This window comes from Cetorhinus maximus, chromosome 7 (genome assembly GCF_964194155.1).
Source record: "Cetorhinus maximus chromosome 7, sCetMax3.hap1.1, whole genome shotgun sequence".
Classification (NCBI taxonomy): Eukaryota; Metazoa; Chordata; class Chondrichthyes; order Lamniformes; family Cetorhinidae; genus Cetorhinus; species Cetorhinus maximus.
In genome coordinates this window covers 75,457,012-75,478,771 of record NC_135885.1, presented here as the reverse complement: position 1 = coordinate 75,478,771, position 21,760 = coordinate 75,457,012, and the positions used below count along the sequence as shown (strand labels likewise).

At 44.0% G+C, this 21,760-nt stretch overlaps 1 protein-coding gene across 2 annotated transcripts in view; it reads left to right on the top strand.

Moving 5' to 3' along the window:
• The first annotated feature begins 2,774 nt into the window (after nt 1-2,774).
• The window catches only part of LOC144682884 (NADP-dependent malic enzyme-like), a 227,113-nt gene continuing 208,127 nt past the window's right edge, over nt 2,775-21,760 (top strand). Inside the window, exons 1-2 of one of the 2 annotated variants that reach the window (XM_078545739.1) lie at nt 2,775-2,898; nt 3,052-3,273. In XM_078545739.1, coding sequence (XP_078401865.1) covers nt 3,052-3,273 — 222 coding nt within the window. In that variant the 5' untranslated portion in view covers nt 2,775-2,898. Of the gene's footprint in view, nt 2,959-3,051; nt 3,274-21,760 lie in introns of both variants that reach the window. The other variant, XM_078545738.1, reaches the window with a different exon arrangement.

Sequence of the window (21,760 nt, the reverse complement as noted above, 5' to 3'; positions counted from 1 at the left end):
AATTGCCTTGGATCCCCTGGACTCTTACCTTCGTCATCAGTCTCCCATGCAGGACCTTATCAAAAGCCTTGCTGAAGTCCAAGTAGACTACGTCAAATGTATTGCCCTCATCTACACACCTGGTCACCTCTTCGAAAAATTCAATCAAATTGGTCAGACATGACCTCCCCTTAACAAAACCATGCTGACTGTCCTTGATTAATCCCTGTCTCTCCAAGTGTAGATTAATTCTGTCCTTCAGAATTGCTTCCATTAGTTTCCCCACCACTGAGGTTAGACTGACTGGCCTGTAGTTCCCTGGTTTATCCCTTCCTCCCTTCTTGTTTGTTTCAAGCCCATGGAATCTTGTGACTCTATTCATTTAGTAAGTGTCTTCAATCTCCAACTTGGTCTACATTAAACATAATATTATTGGTCCTTAACCAGATCACCTCCCACAACTTAGAGTCTGGCCAAGGATCATAATATAATAAAGTTTGCCTCTCCAGGCACACCAGGAAACCCACAATCATGAAAATGGTGTCAAGTGTGTACGTGGCAAGCTGGGAAGCATCACAACACCAACAATAAGTTATATGTAATAAAACATCTCAAGGTACTTCATAGGAGCATTATAAAACAAAATATGACTCTAAAACATATAAGAAAATAGCCAAAAGCCTGGTTAAAGAGGTAGGTTTTAAGGAGCATATTAAAGAATGAAAGTAAGGTATAGAGGTGGAGAGCTGTAGGGAGGTAATTCCAGAGTTTAAGCTCTAGGCAGCTGAAGGCTGGTGGAGCAATTAAAGTCGCGGATGCTTAAGAGGCCAGAATTAAATGTGCAAATATTTCAGAGGGTGGCAGAGTTACCCATTTCAAAAAGTTTTGAAACTCCACCAATGTTTGAGGAGGGTTAATTTTGAAGCCATTGAATCAGTGAAATACCTCCGGAGCACTGTGGTTCTTTTCAGCTAACCAATGCACATCCTGCTGCAGGTGGTATCTTGAGGTTCAGTTTCCATACCTATTATTTAATTTTTTACTAGTATCCAACCACATCACCTAAGACACCTATTTCCACCTCCGCTACGTCATCTGACTCTGCCCCGGAATAGGCTCATCTGCAACTGAAAAATGGAGGCCGAATCTTCCAATGAGTGGCAATCAATGAAAGATTGCTACTCTGCTCCTATTTACTTCTCTTGCACCAGAGCTCCACATTTCTCGCCAGGACTTCTGAACCGGGCCTCCTCAGAAATGTGGAGTGTTAGGGTCCACCTTCCTAGTGCAGGAGCATCATGGGAAGCCAAGCCACGCCCCCTTTAGTCAGGGAGTGGAGTAATTAGGTAGTTGGGGGTAGGGGTTAGTCGGGTCAGGCAGGTAGTTGGGTTTGGGGGACAGCGGTGGTCCAGGGCGGACTCGGGGGGGTGTCAGTAGTAAAGTTACCCAGGAGTTAGAACTGGTTTTAATCCTAACTTTTCTGGGTGACTATTTTGCGAAGTAGGTCAGAACCATTCAAAGTCACTGACTTTAAGTCAGAGTTTTGGAGGCATCCAGATGCAGGGGAATTGCCTATCAGAAGACCAGACTTCCTGGGCAATTCCTGTGTAGTCAGTGCCTTGGCACTTCCGAGGGGTACCTCAGCGCAACTTCCGGGGTACCTCTGGGTTATGACCATCTGGAGTTTGGAAGTTCTGGACCATTCATGCCTTTGTTACCTCAAGACTTGACTATTCCAACACACTCCTGGCTGGCTTCCAGCTTCTGTGACCTGGATGTTATCCCAACACTCTACTTCCCATGTTCTAACTTGCACCAAGCACCGTTCACCTATCACCATAGCCCTTGCTTACGTACATTGGCTCCCGGATAAGCAATGCCTCAGTTTTACAATTTTCATCCTTGTTTTCTAATCCCTCTGTGGCCTTGCCCCTCCCTATCCCTGTAATCCTCTCCAGTGCCATAACCCTCTAAGGTATGTGTGCTCCTCTAATTGTGATCTCTTGAGCTTCCTCAATTTTAATCACTTCAGCATTGGTGGTTTTGCTTTCAGCTCTCTTGGCTCTAAGCTCTGGAATTCCCTCCCTAGATCCCTCCGCCTCTCTCCCTCACTTTTCCCCTTTAAGACACTTTGTAAAATTTATATCTTTTTGACCAAGCTTTTGGTCACCAGCGTGAATATCTCCTTCTGTGACTTAGTGTCATATTTTGTTCTATGATGCTCCTTGAAGTGCTTTGGGATGTTTTTACTACACTAAAGGTGCTCTATTAAAAATTGTTGGTGATTCAGGGTAAGGACTGAACATGTAAACTACGGATTGAAGTAATGTACAATATCCCATAGAATGCTCATGAGTGTATCAATGCCTGAAGAAGTGGGGCTTATGTTTGACAAACCTTTCTTAATGTATTTGCCATCACCCAACATTAGGAAACAAAACTGTAATGCAACCTTCCAACTCCTTTAGGCTCTTCCTTTCCCCAAGTGCGAAAAAGTTGTCCTTCTGCCCTCCTTCATGAAAAAGGCTGAAAATGAATCAGAATGCAAAAACGGGAACATGCAGTTTCTGAAGTGAACTATCTAAGCTCTGAAGAAAGGTCATATGGACTCGAAACATTAATTCTTGTTTCTGCTGCAAGACCGTTTTTCCATAATTTTCTGTTTTTGTTTCAGATTTCCAGCATCCGCAGTATTTTATTTTTTATCTAAGCCTCCACTCAGACTGAAGAAGCTTTGTAGTGATTCAGTGAGAGGTTGAGTGAATACCAGCGATGCCACTGTGGGGGGTGGGGGTGGTGATTGGAGCAGAAACAAGTTGAGCTGAGAGAGGAACCAGTGTGAACTGCAGGCTAATAACAACTGAACCTTGGCCCTGCGACGGGGCATCAATAACTGAGAGCTGTCAGTCAGGCATCCCAGTAAGTGCGCTCAGCTCCTCTCACTCGCCTTTGCGGTCGCTCCCGGATCAGAGTCGGAAGGTGAGTGAGTGGGAGACTCAGCAGCGCCTGGCCTGGGGATTTTATCCCCATCTCCATGTTTCTCAACCTCTCTTTGTGCCGGCTTTATTGCAGATGAACGCGACGAGGAACATGAGCGCGTTGGTGTTTTATCGGCGGGCTGTCGGCCGAGAAACCTTCAGCAAGCCACTGTTCAGCTGGCTGGCGGGAGTGGGAATCCGCAGCCACTCCGAGGCGGAGAGAGGGAGCAGCAGCGGCCCAGGCCCCGGCCCAGAGCACCAGCCTCACATCAAGACACGGGGTTACGAGATCACTCGCAACCCCCAACTCAACAAGGTAAAGACAAGTCCCGGGTGCTGGTGTTCAGCAGCTCCCCCTGCCCGACCAGGCCAGCTGCAGCGTTGCCTCACATTTAAACCAAACACACAATAACTCGTGATGGAAAGTAAAGCCGCAGAATGTTGTCCTCCCTGATGGAATTTATTGTGTGAAATTGGAAATGCTTTCAAGAGGGACATGTCTGGAAAGAAGCCAATATTTAATAATAAATCAGTAGGGATGAGTGACAGTTCTGAAGTTTTGCTTGATTACTTCTTAAAAGATTAGGAAGGTTGTACCACAACATTTTTCCCAGGAAATTGGGGTGCAATTGTACTTTTTTTTAGTTCTTGCTTCCACCACTTAGCATATATAACTTCAGACCCCTGTTAATTTGAAATTATTCTGGAATTTATTTGACCGAAGCGCTGTTTAAGATGAAGCAGATTTCTATTAAAATATAGAAAACCGAAAACGCTGGAACACTGAAGCTAAAGCAGAAAATGCTGGAAACACTCAGCAGATTAGGCAGCATCTGAGGAGAAACATATTGATGTTTCAGATATGGATCTTCCATTAGAATAATTTCTGTTTTTGCTCCATGGTCATTTTTTTTTGTGCGGACACTATTTCCTGGCTAACATTTAAAATTAACATAAGATAAAAGCAAAATACTGCAGATGCTGGAAATCTGAAGCAAAAATAAAAATAGCTGGAAATACTCAGCAGGTCTGACAGCATCTGCGGAGAGGAATACAGTTAACGTTTCGAGTCCGTATGACTCTTCATCAGAACTGAGGAAATATAGAAATGTGGTGAAATATAAGCTGGTTGTATTTCACCACATTTCTATATTTTCTCAGTTTTGATGAACAGTCATACGGACTCGAAACGTTAACTGTATTCCTCTCCGCAGATGCTGTCAGATCTGCTGATTTAAAATTAATATGCTGGAAGCTAACCTGTGTGTGTGAGGTTTCTTCCTGTATTGTAAGGGGAGGCGATGGCATAGTGGTATTGTCGCTGGACTAGTAATTTTTCTGGGGACCTGTGTTCGAATCCCACGGCAGATGGTGGAATTTGAATTCAATAAAAATATGGAATTAAAAGTACCATAAGACCATTGTCGATTGTTGCCCTTCAGGGAAGGAAATCTGCTGTCTTTACCTGGTCTGGCCTACATGGCTCTTAAATGCCCTCTGAACAAGATCAATTAGGGATGGGCAATAAATGCCAAGGATGCTGGCAATGAATAAAAAAGAAGTGCTGTAAATCAATCTTGTTGTAGATCAAAGCTGCAGATCAGGTATTGTATAGCTATTAAATTTGATAGCATAAGCATACTGTATACCAGTGCAAGTGCACTATTGCAAGTGAGATAATCCTTGGGTATCCATCTTTTAGCATTTCTTCAAGTGTTAATAACTTGGTTTAATTCATGTAGACTTTTACCATCAACTGAAATAGTAATAGCTGGCTTATGAATTCTCAACTCATCCCTGTTTCCCTTTTGTTGGAGGACAGTTTCATTTGCCACTTTTCAGTCCTCTGCCACCATCTCCTTTCACAGTTTTGGAAACTTTTATGGATGGGGCCTTCACTATTGCTTTCCTCAGGATTCTCTGATATAAACCATCAAGTTGTGGGATTTATCTACAATCAGTTGCAGCAACATCTTAGTACTCATTGAATACTGACCATCAGTTACTGTGTCTACACCAGTGTTGTCCATTAGCCAAATGTTAGGAATTCAGCTGTAGAAAATTGCATTTCTACAAAACAAGTCATGTACAATATTGTTGAGCATGTGAGCATGATCTTCCTAATCACATGACATATGCATGTCTCCTTAACTCTTTTGTGTGTTTGTTGGTAAAATGCTAAAACACAATGCAAAGTGTATGTGTGCATTAAATGTTAATGGGGTAGATGTTAAGTGAATATACATGTGAAGTACATTTAGTACTTTAGCCAACTCTGTCTGAACATATTCTGGGAGACGTAGGTGGAAATGATGTCACAGAAAGCTGGCGGCGTGGCACGAGAATTGAATATTTTCACTGGCCTGGTGAGAGTGGCCATCTCACCCCACTTCCCTTGACCACTCTCCCAGATTCGGTTTTTAGCATTTATTTTTCTCTTCGGCTTTTCCTTTCTCTTCCTTGCAACAGCCACCTCGGGGCCTTTTAAATGTTTAATTCTGGCTTCCAAGTCGAACTCTAGTTGTGTTCAATGTTCCAAGATTAGAGGGAAACAATGAAACAACACTGAGCTGACAGTTAATAGTGCATCAAATTTGGCCCCAACTGCAACTGATGTGATGCTAAACTTTATGAAAGTCCTCAGACTGCCCTCCCAATTCAGTGAAATGAATAATTAAACCAGTGCCTTTAACTAGCAGACAGATCTCAGCATGGATCAGAAAGCTCTGTCTGTCTTTCTCGCCTCCGACAGATTTAGTTGAATTGAGATTAACTGCTTTAATCTTGCGCCCATGTTTAGTGCACAAAACCGCCAGAACCACATGCACTGCACTAAAACTATTTGGAGAACCTAAAAGTCTTCAGTGCATGAAACGAGTCCACAGTGCAACAGCGGCTCAGAACAATGGTCCTGCCCTGTTGGCCCAGCCTGGGTCTGTCCCTGTTGGTGAGGTTGCTCGCTGCCGGTGTGCAACTTGAATCTTGGTCATGTTTACCAATCTGAAATTTTCTAAGTACAGAGTGAGGTGAATTATATCGATTCAGAAATATGTATCTTTCCCAAGATAATGTTGGGAAACAATCCTGATAGGTGCAAGGAGGAGTAAAAGTGAACCCTTTGCCTTTTCAAATTTCCCAGATTGCTTTTAAAAGCCATCGGGAGATTGATGCAGATTCCAGGAGGCTACCTGCCATTCCAGGAAGGTTGGCAATCCTAATTTAGTTGTATTATGTAAGACATTTTGTACTAAAATTAGTGCACATGCCTCAAATAACCTTGCTATTGTTACATCAATGACTCATCAGCAGTTTCTATTGGACACCACTGCCTTACACCGACATCTGATGGTTCTCCGACTTTTGTATCTGGTATTTGTATTATCTGTCTTGTAAGTACTAAATGTGTTTTTTCATTTTGTTTCAATTTGGATTGAATCTCTCTATTCACCCAGAGAGCCCGTCCCTTTGAACAGGGTGCAACTTCCAGGATAGGAAATACCAGGGCCTATGAATTTGGCTGTGCAGTGGAAATATGCAATATGCAGAAGGGCCTAATGCTTATTTAGGGCCTCTTTGTAAGATTGGTTTTCCCTGAGGTAGCCTGATAGTGCCATCATTGGCTACACTTGGAAATCAGATCTTGGGATTGCCTGTGACGTACAAGGTAAGTGCTTCTCCTGACCTCCTGTCTAACCTTCCGAATCACTGTTGTCCCTGGCTCCACATACCTGAGGGCTGCTGCATGATACTGCACAGCTCATTGGCAGGTTATAGTGCTGCATTGGCTCCATTATAATGAACCCTGTTGTACAGTATCTGGGGAGCCCCTTGTGTATCAAAATTTCTGGACTAAGGTCTACTTTTGGACTCTATTTTCATATGACTGTATTAAGAGAAAATGATACTAAGATATCAATGGAGAAATTATGGCATTATCCTCTATGAAACTTCAAAATCTCAGTGGACATGGAATGATAGCAAAATGATTAATCTCTATTTAAATAAATCCAGAAAGAGAACAATAAAAGCCCTATTTAAGCAAGTAGACAATTGAGTTATGACTCATTTTCCTGTGTTGTTTTTGCAATAGCTTAAGTAACTTAGCAACCTAAAAACATTTTAAGAGTTCTGATTAATTAAAACTGTTTTTCAAAAAAGATAGAATTACATTTTGTAATGGTATCCTACCTTCAAAATTTTATGAAACAGTGATACAGTAATTTGTTTAGAACTATTCCTGTTCTCCAATCATTTACCACAGTATTGCTGGGATATAGATTACACTGTAAATAAAATTGACCAAAAGCAAATAAGGAATGGTGCAATGAAAGGCTTATTTAAGATAAGGTGTTGTATATCTGATAGGAGGTTTGCGGTAGAAACTTTTGTTTATCCAGCAAAGTACTTGTATTGACAGTACAGTATCTTCTGGCCATTGTTGTTGTGGAGTGAGCAGGGTGGGGGGTTTGGTGGTGACAGTGGGAAGGTTGTTGCCTTTGTTTAGTTGACAGAGATAGCTTGCTCTGAAAACTCACAATTTTGGCTGATGGGGGAAAAGTTTGTATATCTGTGGTGCATAATTATATTTTTCCTTTTAAAATAAATATAACTTTAGCAGCGAGTATTTTCTGTAGTGCCATTGATTTTGTGTCTGGAATTGGGGGCGCTTTTAAGAGGCACTGTTAAGTCCATTAATTAAATATCACTTTTGTGTCAGCCTAAAAATAATAGTAGTGTCATTAAGTGATATATTAAAGTAATGTTGTAGTTTAAAATTACTTTAGATAGTGCCACTACAGTTTCATCTTGTACTACAAAGGCGTGTGTGGAGTTGGCAGTTTAGAGGAAATAACAGATTGCAGATATATCGCCAATATATATGAGAATATATTGACTATCAACTTCTAGGTTAGATTTAAAATGTGCACTTTGTATGAATTCACTACTTGTCTTTGAAATGGAGCTGGACATGCTTTGAGTTCCCTTAGAGTTATTTTCTAACTAGGCCCAAGGCTTTTTCTTTTTCCCATTCCTTTTGACTTTGTCAGGCGATTAGGGATGCTGAGGAGGTAAGTGGTGGGTGTAAGTACAAGCAGTCTGCAGTCTATATGGATGGAACAATTGGGTGAACCAAGTTGGCCTTGTATTTTTTTCTATATTTGAACCAGTGTTGGTGGGACAAGCTAGTGCCATTAATACAGTATGGAAGTAGCAATAAGATACATTTTCTTAAATGGACTGAGGGTTTGTGCTGCTAATAATAAAACCTTTAATTTATATTAGCAGTGCCAACGTGCTAATATTTATTGGTGTAATTCCTTTGGGAAAAATGGGAAAATATACCTTCACACCCAAGATCTGCTTTTTGAGCCTTGTCTTCAGAAGTGAAATAGTTTTTGAAAGATTTATTGTTGATGTAATGTAACTGAATAAAATATTTTTTGTCCCATGGTGCTCCAAGCTGCTTTTGTCAGTTTTCAGATCTCTGCAAATATTTGGGCATCTCTGAGATGAGAGAGGGCCAAAAATCAGGAGGAGAGACAGTATGCTCTTTAATAACTCTTGGAAGCCTTGGAATAACATTTGAACATGTTGTCTACCCTAGCCTTAAATGGGAAGCTAATCATTTGAATGCTCCTTGTTCTGCAGAACTTTTATTGATAATCACAATGGGGCATTGGAAAAGGGCTCATTGAATTGTTTTTGATTTTTGGGCAGAAAGATTAGCCAGTGTCAGTTTTGGTCCTGTAAGTGATGCATTTCGTTTCCCTTTTTCGTCATTATGCCATTTACAAGCAAAAATAGAATACCAAATATAAAATAAAAACAGAAAATGCTTGAAGTACTCAGGTCAAGCAGCATATGTGATGGGAGGAACAGAGTTAACATTTCTGGCCAATGACAAATATATTTTGAAATGTATAAATGTCTGGAATGCACTGCCTGGAAGTGTAGTGGAGGCAGGTTCAATCGAGGCATTTAAGAGGGCTTTAGATGATTATTTGAGTAGGAATAGTGTGCAGGGGTACGGGAAAAAGACAGGTCATAATGCTCATTTGGAGAGCCGGTGCAGACATGATGGGCCAAATGGCCTCCTTCTGTGCCGTTAAAATTCTGAGATTCTATGATTCTGAAGATTAGAATTTTTCAAAAATAATCTAAGCAAGTTCCAACTGGGGGCGTAATATGTGGGATATTGAAATGGTAAATAAGGCCGCAGCAAATTGGTACACTGGTCCAATGATTGTGGGTGGTATACGCTCATGATTAGTGCATCCCTAGGTGAACTCACTTTCATGATTCTTTCCCAATGTGCTACTAATCGTAAACAAAAACAGAATTACCTGGAAAAACTCAGCAGGTCTGGCAGCATCGGCGGAGAAGAAAAGAGTTGACGTTTTGAGTCCTCATGACCCTTCAACAGAACTGAGTGAAGTTAGGAGATGGGTGAAATATAAGCTGGTTTAAGGTGGGGTGGGGGGAGAAGTTGAGGAGGGTGGTGGTTGTAAGGACAAGCAAGCAGTGAAAGGAGCAGATAATCAAAAGATGTTACAGACAAAGGAACAGAGAGGTGTTAAAGGTGGTGATATTATCTAAGAGAATGTGCTAATTAAGAATGGATGGCAGGACACTCAAGGTACAGCTCTAGTGGGGGTGGGGTGGAAAGACTGACAAGGTATTATAGTTATAGATTTAAAAATAATGGAAATAGGTGGGAAAAGAAAAATCTATATAAATTATTGGAAAAAACAAAAGGGAGGGGGAAGAAACGGAAATGGGGGTGGGGATAGGGGAGGGAATTTAAGATTTAAAGTTGTTGAATTCAATATTCAGCCCAGAAGGCTGTAAAGTGCCTAGTCGGAAGATGAGGTGCTGTTCCTCCAGTTTGCGCTGGGCTTCACTGGAACAATGCAGCAAGCCAAGGACAGACATGTGGGCAAGAGAGCAGGGTGGAGTATTAAAATGGCAAGCGACTGGGAGGTTTGGGTCTTTCTTGCGGACAGACCGCAGGTGTTCTGCAAAGCGGTCGCCCAGTTTGCGTTTGGTCTCTCCAATGTAGAGGAGACCGCATTGGGAGCAACGAATGCAGTAGACTAAGTTAGGGGAAATGCAAGTGAAATGCTGCTTCACTTGAAAGGAGTGTTTGGGCCCTTGGACGGTGAGGAGAGAGGAAGTGAAGGGGCAGGTGTTGCATCTTCTGCGTGGGCATGGGGAGGTGCCATAGGTGGGGGTTGAGGAGTAGGGGGTGATGGAGGAGTGGACCAGGGTGTCCCGGAGGGAAAGATCCCTATGGAATGCCCCCAGGAGGGGTGAAGGGAAGATGTGTTTGGTGGTGGCATCATGCTGGAGTTGGCGGAAATGGCAGAGGATGATCCTTTGAATGCGGAGGCTGGTGGGGTGATAAGTGAGGACAAGGGGGACCCTATCATGTTTCTGGGAGGGAGGAGAAGGCGTGAGGGCGGATGCGCGGGAGATGGGCCGGACACGGTTGAGGGCCCTGTCAACGACCGTGGGTGGAAAACCTCGGTTAGTCAGAGGAACTGTTTTTGAAGGTTGCATCATCAGAACAGATGTGACGGAGGCGAAGGAACTGAGAGAATGGGATGGAGTCCTTACAGGAAGCGGGGTGTGAGGAGCTGTAGTCGAGGTAGCTGTGGGAGTCGGTAGGCTTGTAATGGATATTGGTGGACAGTCTATCATCAGAAATTGAGACAGAGAGGTCAAGGAAGGGAAGAGAAGTGTCAGAGATGGACCATGTGAAAATGATGGAGGGGTGGAGATTGGAAGCAAAATTAATAAATTTTTCCAGGTCCCGACGAGAGCATGAAGCCGCACCGAAGTAATCATCGATGTACCCGAGAAAGAGTTGTGGGAGGGGGCTGGAGTAGGACTGGAACAAGGAATGTTCCACATACCCCATAAAGAGACAGGCATAGCTGGGGCCCATGCGGGTACCCATAGGCACACCTTTTATTTGGAGGAAGTGAGAGGAGTTAAAGGAGAAATTGTTCAGTGTGAGAACAAGTTCAGCCAGACGGAGGAGAGTAGTGGTGGATGGGGATTGTTCGGGCCTCTGTTCAAGGAAGAAGCTAAGGGCCCTCAGACCATCCTGGTGGGGGATGGAGGTGTAGAGGGATTGGACGTCCATGGTGAAGAGGAAGCGGTTGGGGCCAGGGAACTGGAAATTGTTGATGTGACATAAGGTGTCAGAGGAATCACGGATGTAGGTGGGAAGGGACTGGACAAGGGGAGAGAGAAGGGAGTCAAGATAACGAGAAACGAGTTCCGTGGGGCAGGAACAGGCTGACACGATTGGTCTGCCGGGACAGTTCTGTTTGTGGATTTTGGGTAGGAGGTAGAAGCGGGCCGTCCGAGGTTGGGCGACTATCAGGTTGGAAGCTGTGGGAGGAAGATCACCAGAGGAGATGAGGTCAGTGACAGTCCTGGAAACAATCCTGATGGGTTTGGCAGGGAAGGAAGTGCTAATTAGTGGGTCTCAATTGTTTCTCTTTTTGAACATCAATAGGCTGGCAGGCAGGCAACAGCAACAACTTGTATTTATATTGCATCTTTAACATAGCAAAATAGCCTATGCATGATTTTAAGAGGTAGAAACTTGCCTTAGTATCTGAATTCCCCCCTCTCGACCTTGTAGGCTAGTGCCCAGAGGAAAGACAAAAGCCTGTCTGTCTGGGGCCTAGTCGTTGTTGCCAGGAGTTGCCGGAAGATGGTTGCTTGAAGGAAACACGAACCGCCTAATGGGACTCCACTCCATATTTTGTGTCAGGTTTACTCCCTTATCCTTTAACTCTTGATGTTGTTATTAATGTTAAGGGCACCAATCCAGCAGGATTGGATCATCAAAGATGTAGTTATGCATAAAAAGGAATGTGATACCCATAGAAAGTTGCCTGTTGCCTGTTCTAGATGAATTGCCACAGGTGCTCCTCCCATGGTGACGACCCCCCCCCCGCCATGACAACCGGCAAGACCCGGTTATATTACTAATCTCCCTTGATAAAGCCCCCACCTCAGCACCAGATCCCCTCAATAATCCCATCACCTCAATAATTAAATCCTCTCAATTATCCCTCTCAGTCAAACCTCCACCACAATAATTTAATCCCCTCAATAACAGCCACACCTCAACACTAAACCCCCTCAGTACACTCCCACCTCACCACTGAATCCCCAAGTAAAACTTACACCTCAACAATTTAACCCCCTCATTAAAGCCCCCACCTCATCACCAAACCACCTATGCTTGGTGTACTTCAGTTTGGTCACTCCCTCCCTCCCCTGTCTCTTAGGCTTCTCCTTACCCTGATCCTGCAGCCGGCCATCATCACACCCCCAGAAGTTAGGCCCTGGTTTACCACCAGTCCACTGCCAAACCCAATTCCCTAGTGCAAAACAGGTTTTGCAGTGAGGCTTTGCAGACTGAGGGGTTCAGCTGCCGGCATACACATCCCACATCTCACCCGTGGCCCTGGGTCAGAGGTTAAATACAGAGAGAAGAGGCGTTCAGATATTGCTACTGGTGATTCAATTGACTGCATCAACCTGTTACTGACTGCAAAATCTACATCACGTTCACAGTAGTCTTTGCGCTCTTGCCATAACAATAGAAGTTGTAGTTAGCCTCGTATAGAGCCTGTGTCTGATAACCTGGTTTCCTGTTGTGAGGAAATGTCAACATAATACTTGTGTAATACATGGTCAATCAGAGCCAGAAAGTCCCACCTACTGCCACATCTTCATGACCACCTCCTCCTCTGGATGGTAGGGTCCATTCCACAGGAGACCGTGATGCTAAAATCATCACATTGCACAAAAACAAAGGCGACAAGAGGGATTGCAACAAGCACAGGAGCATTTGACTCCTTAGCATCACTGGGAAGGCCTTTGCAAAGGTAATGCTTAAAATACTTCATTTACTTGTAGACAAAGTAGATCCAGCAGCACAGTGTGGTTTCCTTGCTGGCAGATCTACAGTGGACATGATCTTCCTCATAGACCAAGGAAGTGTAGGGAACAAGATGTACCTCTTTACCTTACTTTTATAGATCTCACTAAAACATTCAACACCACCAGCAGGACAGGACTCGATAAGATTTTGTGGAAAATTGGGTGTCAGCCAAAGCTCCTCTGTCTCATCTGTTCCTTTGATGACAACATACACTGTAGGGTTCAGTTTGATGGCACCGCTTCTGACAGTTTCAGAACGAAGAATGGAGTGAAACAGGGCTGTGTCCTAGCTCCCACTTTATTTTGGTATTTTCTTCTCCATGCTCCTGACTTCTTGCCTTCCCTGCAAAAGTGGGAGGAGTTTATCTGCAGATTAGGTCAAGCGGCAAGCTCTACAATCTGTCCAGACTGTAAGTGAAGGCTGGAATACAACACATCCTGATCAGAGAATTCCTCTACGCTGATGATATCATGCTAGCCGCTCACACACAAACTCAACTACAAAGACTCATGGATTGACTCTTTCATGCCTGTAACAACTTCTTCCCGCTATAAGCATCAAGACAACCATGGTTATGGGACAGGGCGTCACATCTCTGTTGTTAATCATGCTAAATTTCACCCTGCTGGAGTGGCTAACAAGTTCTGCTACCTTGGGTCTACAGTGACAGATAATCTGCTGATGCAGAACTTGATGCATGCATAGGGAAAGCGGCTACCACCTTTGGCTGACTCATGAAACAGCGATAGGTTAACAGCAAGCTGAGCCTTAGAACCAAGGTGCTGGTTTATGAGGCCTGTCTTCTCTGCATCATGAAAGGCTGTGAAACATGAATGATCTACAGCAATCAAGAAAGGAAGCCCAACACATTTCATCTTTGCATTTTGGGCATCTTATGGAAGGACAAAATCATGAATGCGGCAGACCTTTCAAAGGTAAATCTCCTGAGTATGCTAGTACTCATCAATCAGAGGCAACATTGCTGGCTCGGGCATGTTTGCAGGATGGAAGACAGATGTATACCCAAGGATTTTGACTTTGGTTTTCCTAATAGTAAGTCGAGGAAATTTATACTCATCCAGTACTGGATGTCGGGCAAGCAGTCTGATAACTTGGAGACGGTGGGGAGGTAGAGCTGGGTGTCATCATTACACCTGTGGAAACAGAACTCTGTGTTTTCAGATGGTGTTGCCGAGTGGCAGCATGTAGATAAGATAGGAGAGGGGCCAAGGATAAGATCCTTGGAGGACACCAGAGATAAGTGTGTGGGAGCTGGATGAGAAGCCATGCAGATGCTTTTCTGACTACAACTGGATAGATGCAAATGGAACCAAGGAAGTGCTCTCCCACCCAGCTGGACAACAGTGGAAAAGCGTTGGAGGAGAATGTTGTCGTCAATTCCAGGCAATTGCCTTTCCAGCTATCAAAACCATTCAGACTTTGAGATTTAATACTTGCACCATGAGTTGCAAACTGAGGATATTTTCTGAATATAGATATTACACTGTAGAGAGAAGAAAGCACCAATTTTTAAGTAAATTGGAATATCTGACCACATACTATTTGTGAAAGATATGTTGTACAATATTTAAAAACAGTGTGTTTATTATGTAGAGAAGAATCTGATATGAGCCAGTGATGTAATTGTTGATGTTAAATGTTTGACAATTGGCATCTTATAATTTCATACCTCTTCGCAAGAGTTAGTGTTGGTGGAAAAATGAGTGAAGGAAAGCGTAAAAACAAAATAAGAGTATTTGCCATATTGAATCTAATCAGGAATATCAATGAGTCAACTTCTCTGGTCATGTATCGAGCTCTTGTTGGGATCTTCATTGTTGTCAAATTGGTTGCTGGCTTTGCGTACATAACAACTGAACTTCAAAAGCAGCCCCTTTTGATGTGAAATGCCTTGGAACTTCCTGAGAAGATGAAGTGCTGTGTAAAAGCAAATCATATTTATTCTTTAATTTGTACTAATGTAGGTATTTCCTCTCCCGAGAGAACTGAATAGCCTTACATGAAACTTCAGAGAGAAACAGGTTCTTTGATTTTCAAATGTATGTGACTTCAGGATATTCATTTAATGTTAAAATATGCACAGTACAAACCTGACTGATTATATCCCCTACTGACCCTTTAAGACCCTTATTGTCTTGTTCTATAACTATCCTTCAAAAACTGTGGAAGCTTTGGCATGGCACAATATGAAAACTGAGCTTCTACATTTTAACCATGTGTGTGTGATTCTATATTAGTATCAGAAGTGAAATTTCTAACTTCCTTTTATAAATGGATATTAAGCAACTTGAGTAAAATTGACATCTCATTAACTGTTTTGCATATCTTCTATACTGTGAGAAGGCTCCAATTACAATTCAAATTAAAAACAAAAACAGAATTACCTGGAAAAACTCAGCAGGTCTGGCAGCATCGGTGGAGAAGAAAACAGTTGACGTTTCGAGTCCTCATGACCCTTCGGCAGAACTGAAGTATAGTTAGGAGAGAGGTGAAATATAAGCTGGTCTAAGGTGGGGGGGGGAGAGAGAAGTTGAGGGTGGGGTGGTTGTAGGGATAAGCAAGCAGTGATAGGAGCAGATAATCAAAAGATGTCACAGACAAAAGGATCAAAGAGGTGTTGAATGTGGTGATATTAGCTAAGAAAAGTGCTAATTAAGAATGGATGGCAGGATACTCAAGGTACAGCTCTAGTGGGGGTGGGGTGGAAAGACTAACAAAGTATTAGTTGTAGATTTAAAAATAATGGAAATAGGTGGGAAAAGAAGAATCTATATAAATTATTGAAAAAAAAAGGGAGGGGGAAGAAACGGGGTGGGGATGGGGGGAGGGGGAGTTTAAGATCTAAAGTTGTTGAATTCAATATTCAGCCCGGAAGGCTGTAAAGTGCCTAGTCGGAAGATGAGGTGCTGTTCCTCCAGTTTGCGTTGGGTTTCACTGGAACGATGCAGCAAGCCAAGGACAGACATGTGGGCAAGAGAACACGGTGGAGTGTTAAAATGGCAAGCGACAGGGAGGTTTGGGTCTTTCTTGCGGACAGACCGCAGGTGTTCTGCAAAGCGGTCGCCCAGTTTGCGTTTGGTCTCTCCAATGTAAAGGAGACCGCATTGGGAGCAACGAATGCAGTAGACTAAGTTAGGGGAAATGCAAGTGAAATGCTGCTTCACTTGAAAGGAGTGTTTGGGCCCTTGGACGGTGAGGAGAGAGGAAGTGAAGTGGCAGGTGTTGCATCTTCTGCGTGGGCATGGGGAGGTGCCATAGGTGGGGGTTGAGGAGTAGGGGGTGATGGAGGAGTGGACCAGGGTGTCCCAGAGGGAACGATCCCTACGGAATGCCGCCAGGAGGGGTGAAGGGAAGATGTGTTTGGTGGTGGAATCATGCTGGAGTTGGCGGAAATGGCGGAGGATGATCCTTTGAATGCGGAGGCTGGTGGGGTGATAAGTGAGGACAAGGGGGACCCTATCATGTTTCTGGGAGGGAGGAGAAGGCGTGAGGGCGGATGCGCGGGAGATGGGCCGGACACGGTTGAGGGCCCTGTCAACGACCGTGGGTGGAAAACCTCGGTTAAGGAAGAAGGAGGACATGTCAGAGGAGCTGTTTTTGAAGGTAGCGTCATCAGAACAGATGCGACGGAGGCGAAGGAACTGAGAGAATGGGATGGAGTCCTTACAGGAAGTTAAGTTCTTTGTCATGTATTCCGCAAAGTTAACATCATAACGACATGCTATTTAGTTGCACAACATTGTCGGTGTTTTTAAGTATTGAATGTTGCTATACACTATACATTAATTTGCGTCTGTAGCCTAGTGCTTCAGCTTTCCAATTGATTCATTGGAGGTTTCACTGGATGTTTTCACTATTAGGTAAGAGAAAAAAAATTTCAACCACTACAGTTGTTTATTTAATTGTCTCAGAGACACAGAGAGACCTTTTAATTCTGTGCAAGTGAATGGGTTTGAGTGAGTTAAAATCTCGCTCAGTTTTTACCATGACATTCCAAATGCTGTAGTCCTGATTGATTCCATATCCTTTCCTTCAATTAAAATCAAACTTACTTTTATAAGCAAGATTAGATTTTTAACTTTTTGAATAATGGCCAACTGTTATTAAATGCATTCCTAACTTTTTCAGATGCCCCTTAATTTAACCACACTGTTAGCTGTTTCAAAATTGTGTCTGCCTTTTATTTGTTTGCAAAGAAAAATTGGAGAAATAAATAAATGTTGGAGCACAACATTGTGACACTTTGTACATTAATCTTGCTCCTCTGAAAGTGCACAATGTTTGTGAAGTTGCAGTTCATCATGAGAGTATGCTCAATGTAAATATTTACATATTGTACGTAATTATTGATTTGTAGCTATTCGCCTTGCAAAAACGTAATTGGAATACACTAAGTCCTCACTTAGAGTTGTGGCTGCGTTCCTGAAAATGGCAAATTTTAAGTGAAGTAACTTTCTGAATCTTGGGTTCCCATAGGAATCAATGTTAAAGCCGGAGCTGGGTTCCTTTGGACATTTCCCGCCCAGAAAATACAATATACAGGTTGAAATACTGCATCGTACAGGTGGAGCACTCTGTATTCCCAGCTGGAATAACTTGCAAAATAAAATAAATCACTGACTATAACAGAAATACTATATACATTGAAATTAGCATTAAATCATCCAGATAAACCCTGAGTAGCACAGCTTCTGTCACGCCCACAGCGCTTCTGAAACTCAGCTCAAGTTTTTGCTTGCGATCCTTTCCCATTCTGTGACTCTCTCTCTTTTTGCCCCCCTTCCTTTCCCTCTCTCTCACTCTCTCCCTCGCCCCTTTCCCACTGTGTCTCTGTTTGTCTGTCACTCATTCTCTCCCCTTTCCTACGCTTTATCTCTCTCCTTACCCTCTCTTTCTCTCTTTGCTTTCTCTTTCTCTCTCTCTCTCTCTCTCTCTCTCCTTTTCCCACCCCTTCTCTCTCACTCTCTCCTTTTCCCCCACTCGCTCGCTCGTGCTCCTTGCCTGCCCGCTCACTCGCGCTCCTTGCCTGCCCGCTCACTCGCGCTCCTCTTCTTGCCTGCCCGCTCACTCGCGCTCCTCTCCTTGCCTGCCCGCTCACTCGCGCTCCTCTCCTTGCCTGCCCGCTCACTCGCGCTCCTCTCCTTGCCTGCCCGCTCACTCGCGCTCCTCTCCTTGCCTGCCCGCTCACTCGCGCTCCTCTCCTTGCCTGCCCGCTCACTCGCGCTCCTCTCCTTGCCTGCCCGCTCACTCGCGCTCCTCTCCTTGCCTGCCCGCTCACTCGCGCTCCTCTCCTTGCCTGCCCGCTCACTCGCGCTCCTCTCCTTGCCTGCCCGCTCACTCGCGCTCCTCTCCTTGCCTGCCCGCTCACTCGTGCTCCTCTCCTTGCCTGCTCGCTCACTCGTGCTCCTTGCCTGCCCGCTCACTCGTGCTCCTTGCCTGCCCGCTCGCTCGTGCTCCTTGCCTGCCCGCTCGCTCGCGCTCCTCTCCTTGCCTGCCCGCTCACTCGCGCTCCTTGCCTGCCCGCTCGCTCGCGCTCCTCTCCTTTCCCGCTCGCTCGCGCTCCTCTCCTTGCCTGCCCGCTCACTCGTGCTCCTTGCCTGCCCGCTCACTCGTGCTCCTTGCCTGTCCGCTCACTCGTGCTCCTTGCCTGCCCGCTTGCGCTCCTCTCCTTGCCCGCTCACTCACGCTCCTCTCCTGCCTACCCGCTCACTCGCTCGCGCTCCTTGCCTGCCCGCTTGCTCTCTCCTTTCTCTCTTCAGAGCCTGGACCCCTTCCTGACAGCTTGCAGCGGCCAAATCCCTTTCCCGAAGCATACTGTAGAAGACGGATGGGGTGGGGGTGCCGCAGAAAAGGGCACAGGTGGTGGGGTGAGTGTGGAGGAAGCTGTGGGCAGCCATGGGAGAAGCTGGGTGGGGGATCATTCCCTTCCCCCACCCGAGTAACTCGCACCTCATCACCTGTTGCCTGCGGGCAGCTTCCTGTCCCTGTCCTGTGCTCCTGCTCTCGGATCTCAGGCCTCTGGTGACCGAAATGCAGCTCAGGCATCAGAACATGGCAGTTACTGACCCAGAGTTCAGTGCCTGTCTGACAGATACATCTTTTAGGACTTGGCCAGCTCGGTCATTAGTGATGTTGCTGAGCCACTCTTGATGATGGACATTGAAGTCCTCCACCTGGAGCATGTTCTGTGTCCTTGACACGCTCTGCGTCTTCCAAGTGGTGCTTAACATGGAAGAGTACTGATTCATCAGCTGAGAAAGGGGGACGGTAGGTGGTAATCATTAGGAAATTTCCTTGCCCTCGTTTGCCTTGATGCTATGAGACTTCATGGGTTCTGGAGTTGAAGCTGAGGGCCCCCAGGGCAACTCCCTCCTCGCTGTATACCACTGTGCCGCAACCTCTGGTAGGCCTGTCATGTTGTTGGGACTGAACATATACAAGGGTGATGATGGAGATCTCTGGACATAATCATGCTTACTGTTGCTTGACTAGTCCGTGGGACAGCTCTCGCAATTTTGGCACAAGTTCCCAGAAGTTAGTAAGGAGAACTCTGCAAGGTCAACTGGGCAGGATGTGCCGTTGTCGTTTCCAGTGCCTTGGTCGTTGCTGGGACATCTGTCTTTTTTTTGATGTTTCTGTTGCAGTTTGGTGCGACTGAGTGGTTTGCTAGACAATTTCAGTTTAGAGCCAACCACGTGGCATGCATCTGGAATTACATGTAGGCTAGACCAGGTAGTAGTGGAAGATTTCCTTCCCTAAAGGACATTTGTGAACCAGATGGCTTTTTACAACAGTCCTGATGGTTTCATGTCCAGCTTTTAATTCCAGATTTTTAATTAATTAACTGAATTTAAATTCCACCCGCCCCCCAGAACATTAATCTGGGCCCCGGGATTACTATTCCAGTAACATTACCACTATGTCATCACCACCATCCCCCATCCCCCTCTACATTTCAGATTAATGCTGGGAACTGCTGCGAGTTGCTCACCACCTTTGGAAAAGTTGTAAACTATAAGGGGAAAATGATATGCAAGGAATTGAGGGGTGGTGTGAAAACCTGTCACCGGATTGGATGATAATAAATAGTTCCTTTTATGTGCTCTTATGCAATTACAATCCTACTGAGAATGATTGCTATTTACTTTTTTCAGTTTTTTTTTCTTTGCACCTTTTCAGAATTTGAAATGATGTAACGTGAACATTTGTATCCTTACTAAAGGAACTTCTCAGACTTTAATAGCTTGTGTCAACTGACATCGGTTATCAGCTTGAAAACTTTTAAATAACAATGTGCACCAGTGCATTGAATAGTAAGTTCACTATGGATACCTTCTGGCAATTTGTTTTATCATGTTCTCAGTTTTGTGAACTGAGGTTAGACTATCTTTCTGTAACAAAGTAAACTGATAAGAACATTAAGTTATACAGTTGCACCTGTTGTATATGGACCAAAGTGACCAACTTAAAATTTGGTGTGAATCAAAATATGTTTTTCAGTGCATGGGATATAGACCAGCTACAAACACCTGGGTTTGGAGTGTTATGCTGTAGGATGTACTAATGCTAGACTAAAACATGTCTCTTACTCATGGATTTTTAAAAATCTAACGTGATTTAACTATTTTGTCACCTTTAGTTATACTGTATGATTTGTGCATGTGGCCATTTTGTTATGAATATTTCTTCCCATCAACAATGTTAAGAAATTGATGTTTTTATGGTTACTGAAAATGACTACCTTTAGTCCATTATTCTGGACTGGCCTCAGAACCAAGTCGCAAAGATGCAAATCTACTGGTTCACTTTCCCTTTCCTTTTTTTCCTCTTTAAAGTATGTTTTTATATCTGCTTGGCTTAATTGCATTTAATTTCTGTACTCTAACCTGCCATCCAATTGTGAGTTTACACAACACTATTTCAAAACTTTTTCTGACAAGGTGCAGTTTAAGTTATTACCGTGCAAAATATCTACTTAATTATTTGCTATTTTATTTTGTCCAGTATCTGGAACTTGACTGTATGTGGTCACAGAAGTTTGTAATAACTACTTAATTTTGGTCAGCTTGTTATTCAAGTTCTCATTTGAATGTGATGGTTATTTTTGTTTTTAATGAGGTACCTCATTCCTCATGGACATGAACTCGAGGGGCAGTTAATTTATATGTAAGGACAGATAATTGTCGTCATCAGCTGTCCCCCGATTTGAGGATGTCACCTGCTCGGGGTCAGGAGTTTCTGGCATGACTCTTCATGTGATTGAACAGGCCAATTCTCAACCCACGGATCTTTGGCACATGGGACATGAAGTTCCAGGAGGTAGTGGGATCCGGAGCACAGGATTTGCTTTCTTTTCTTTCCTTCTCTGCCTCCGCTCTGCCTCATCATTAAGACATTGTGACTCAAAGCATGATGCAACTTGATGGACAGTTATCCCCGCCTTGAACGATTGGCAGCAAGCTCTTCCGAGTCTTTAATGTCAATGCTGCCACGCTTCAAGGAGAGCTTCAAGGCAGATAATTACAGACACGTAAAACATATTGTTTTGTGATACTTATTAGACTTTGGGCTTTCCTCCTTGTTCACAAAGAACGGTTTTATGCGATATGCCATAAGCAGATGTTAGGTTCCCTGTCCTTCAGGGGCTTTTAATTAACAACAGTAAATTGCAGTTGTGACAAGTGGATTGATCACCCCATTGTTCTGTCTAATCCAAAAGTGTCTCACTTGTTATGGCCTGAATCACAAAGATCTGACAGTTATATTTCTTTACAAGTAAAAATAATACACAGAAGTAGTTGGATTCTGCAAA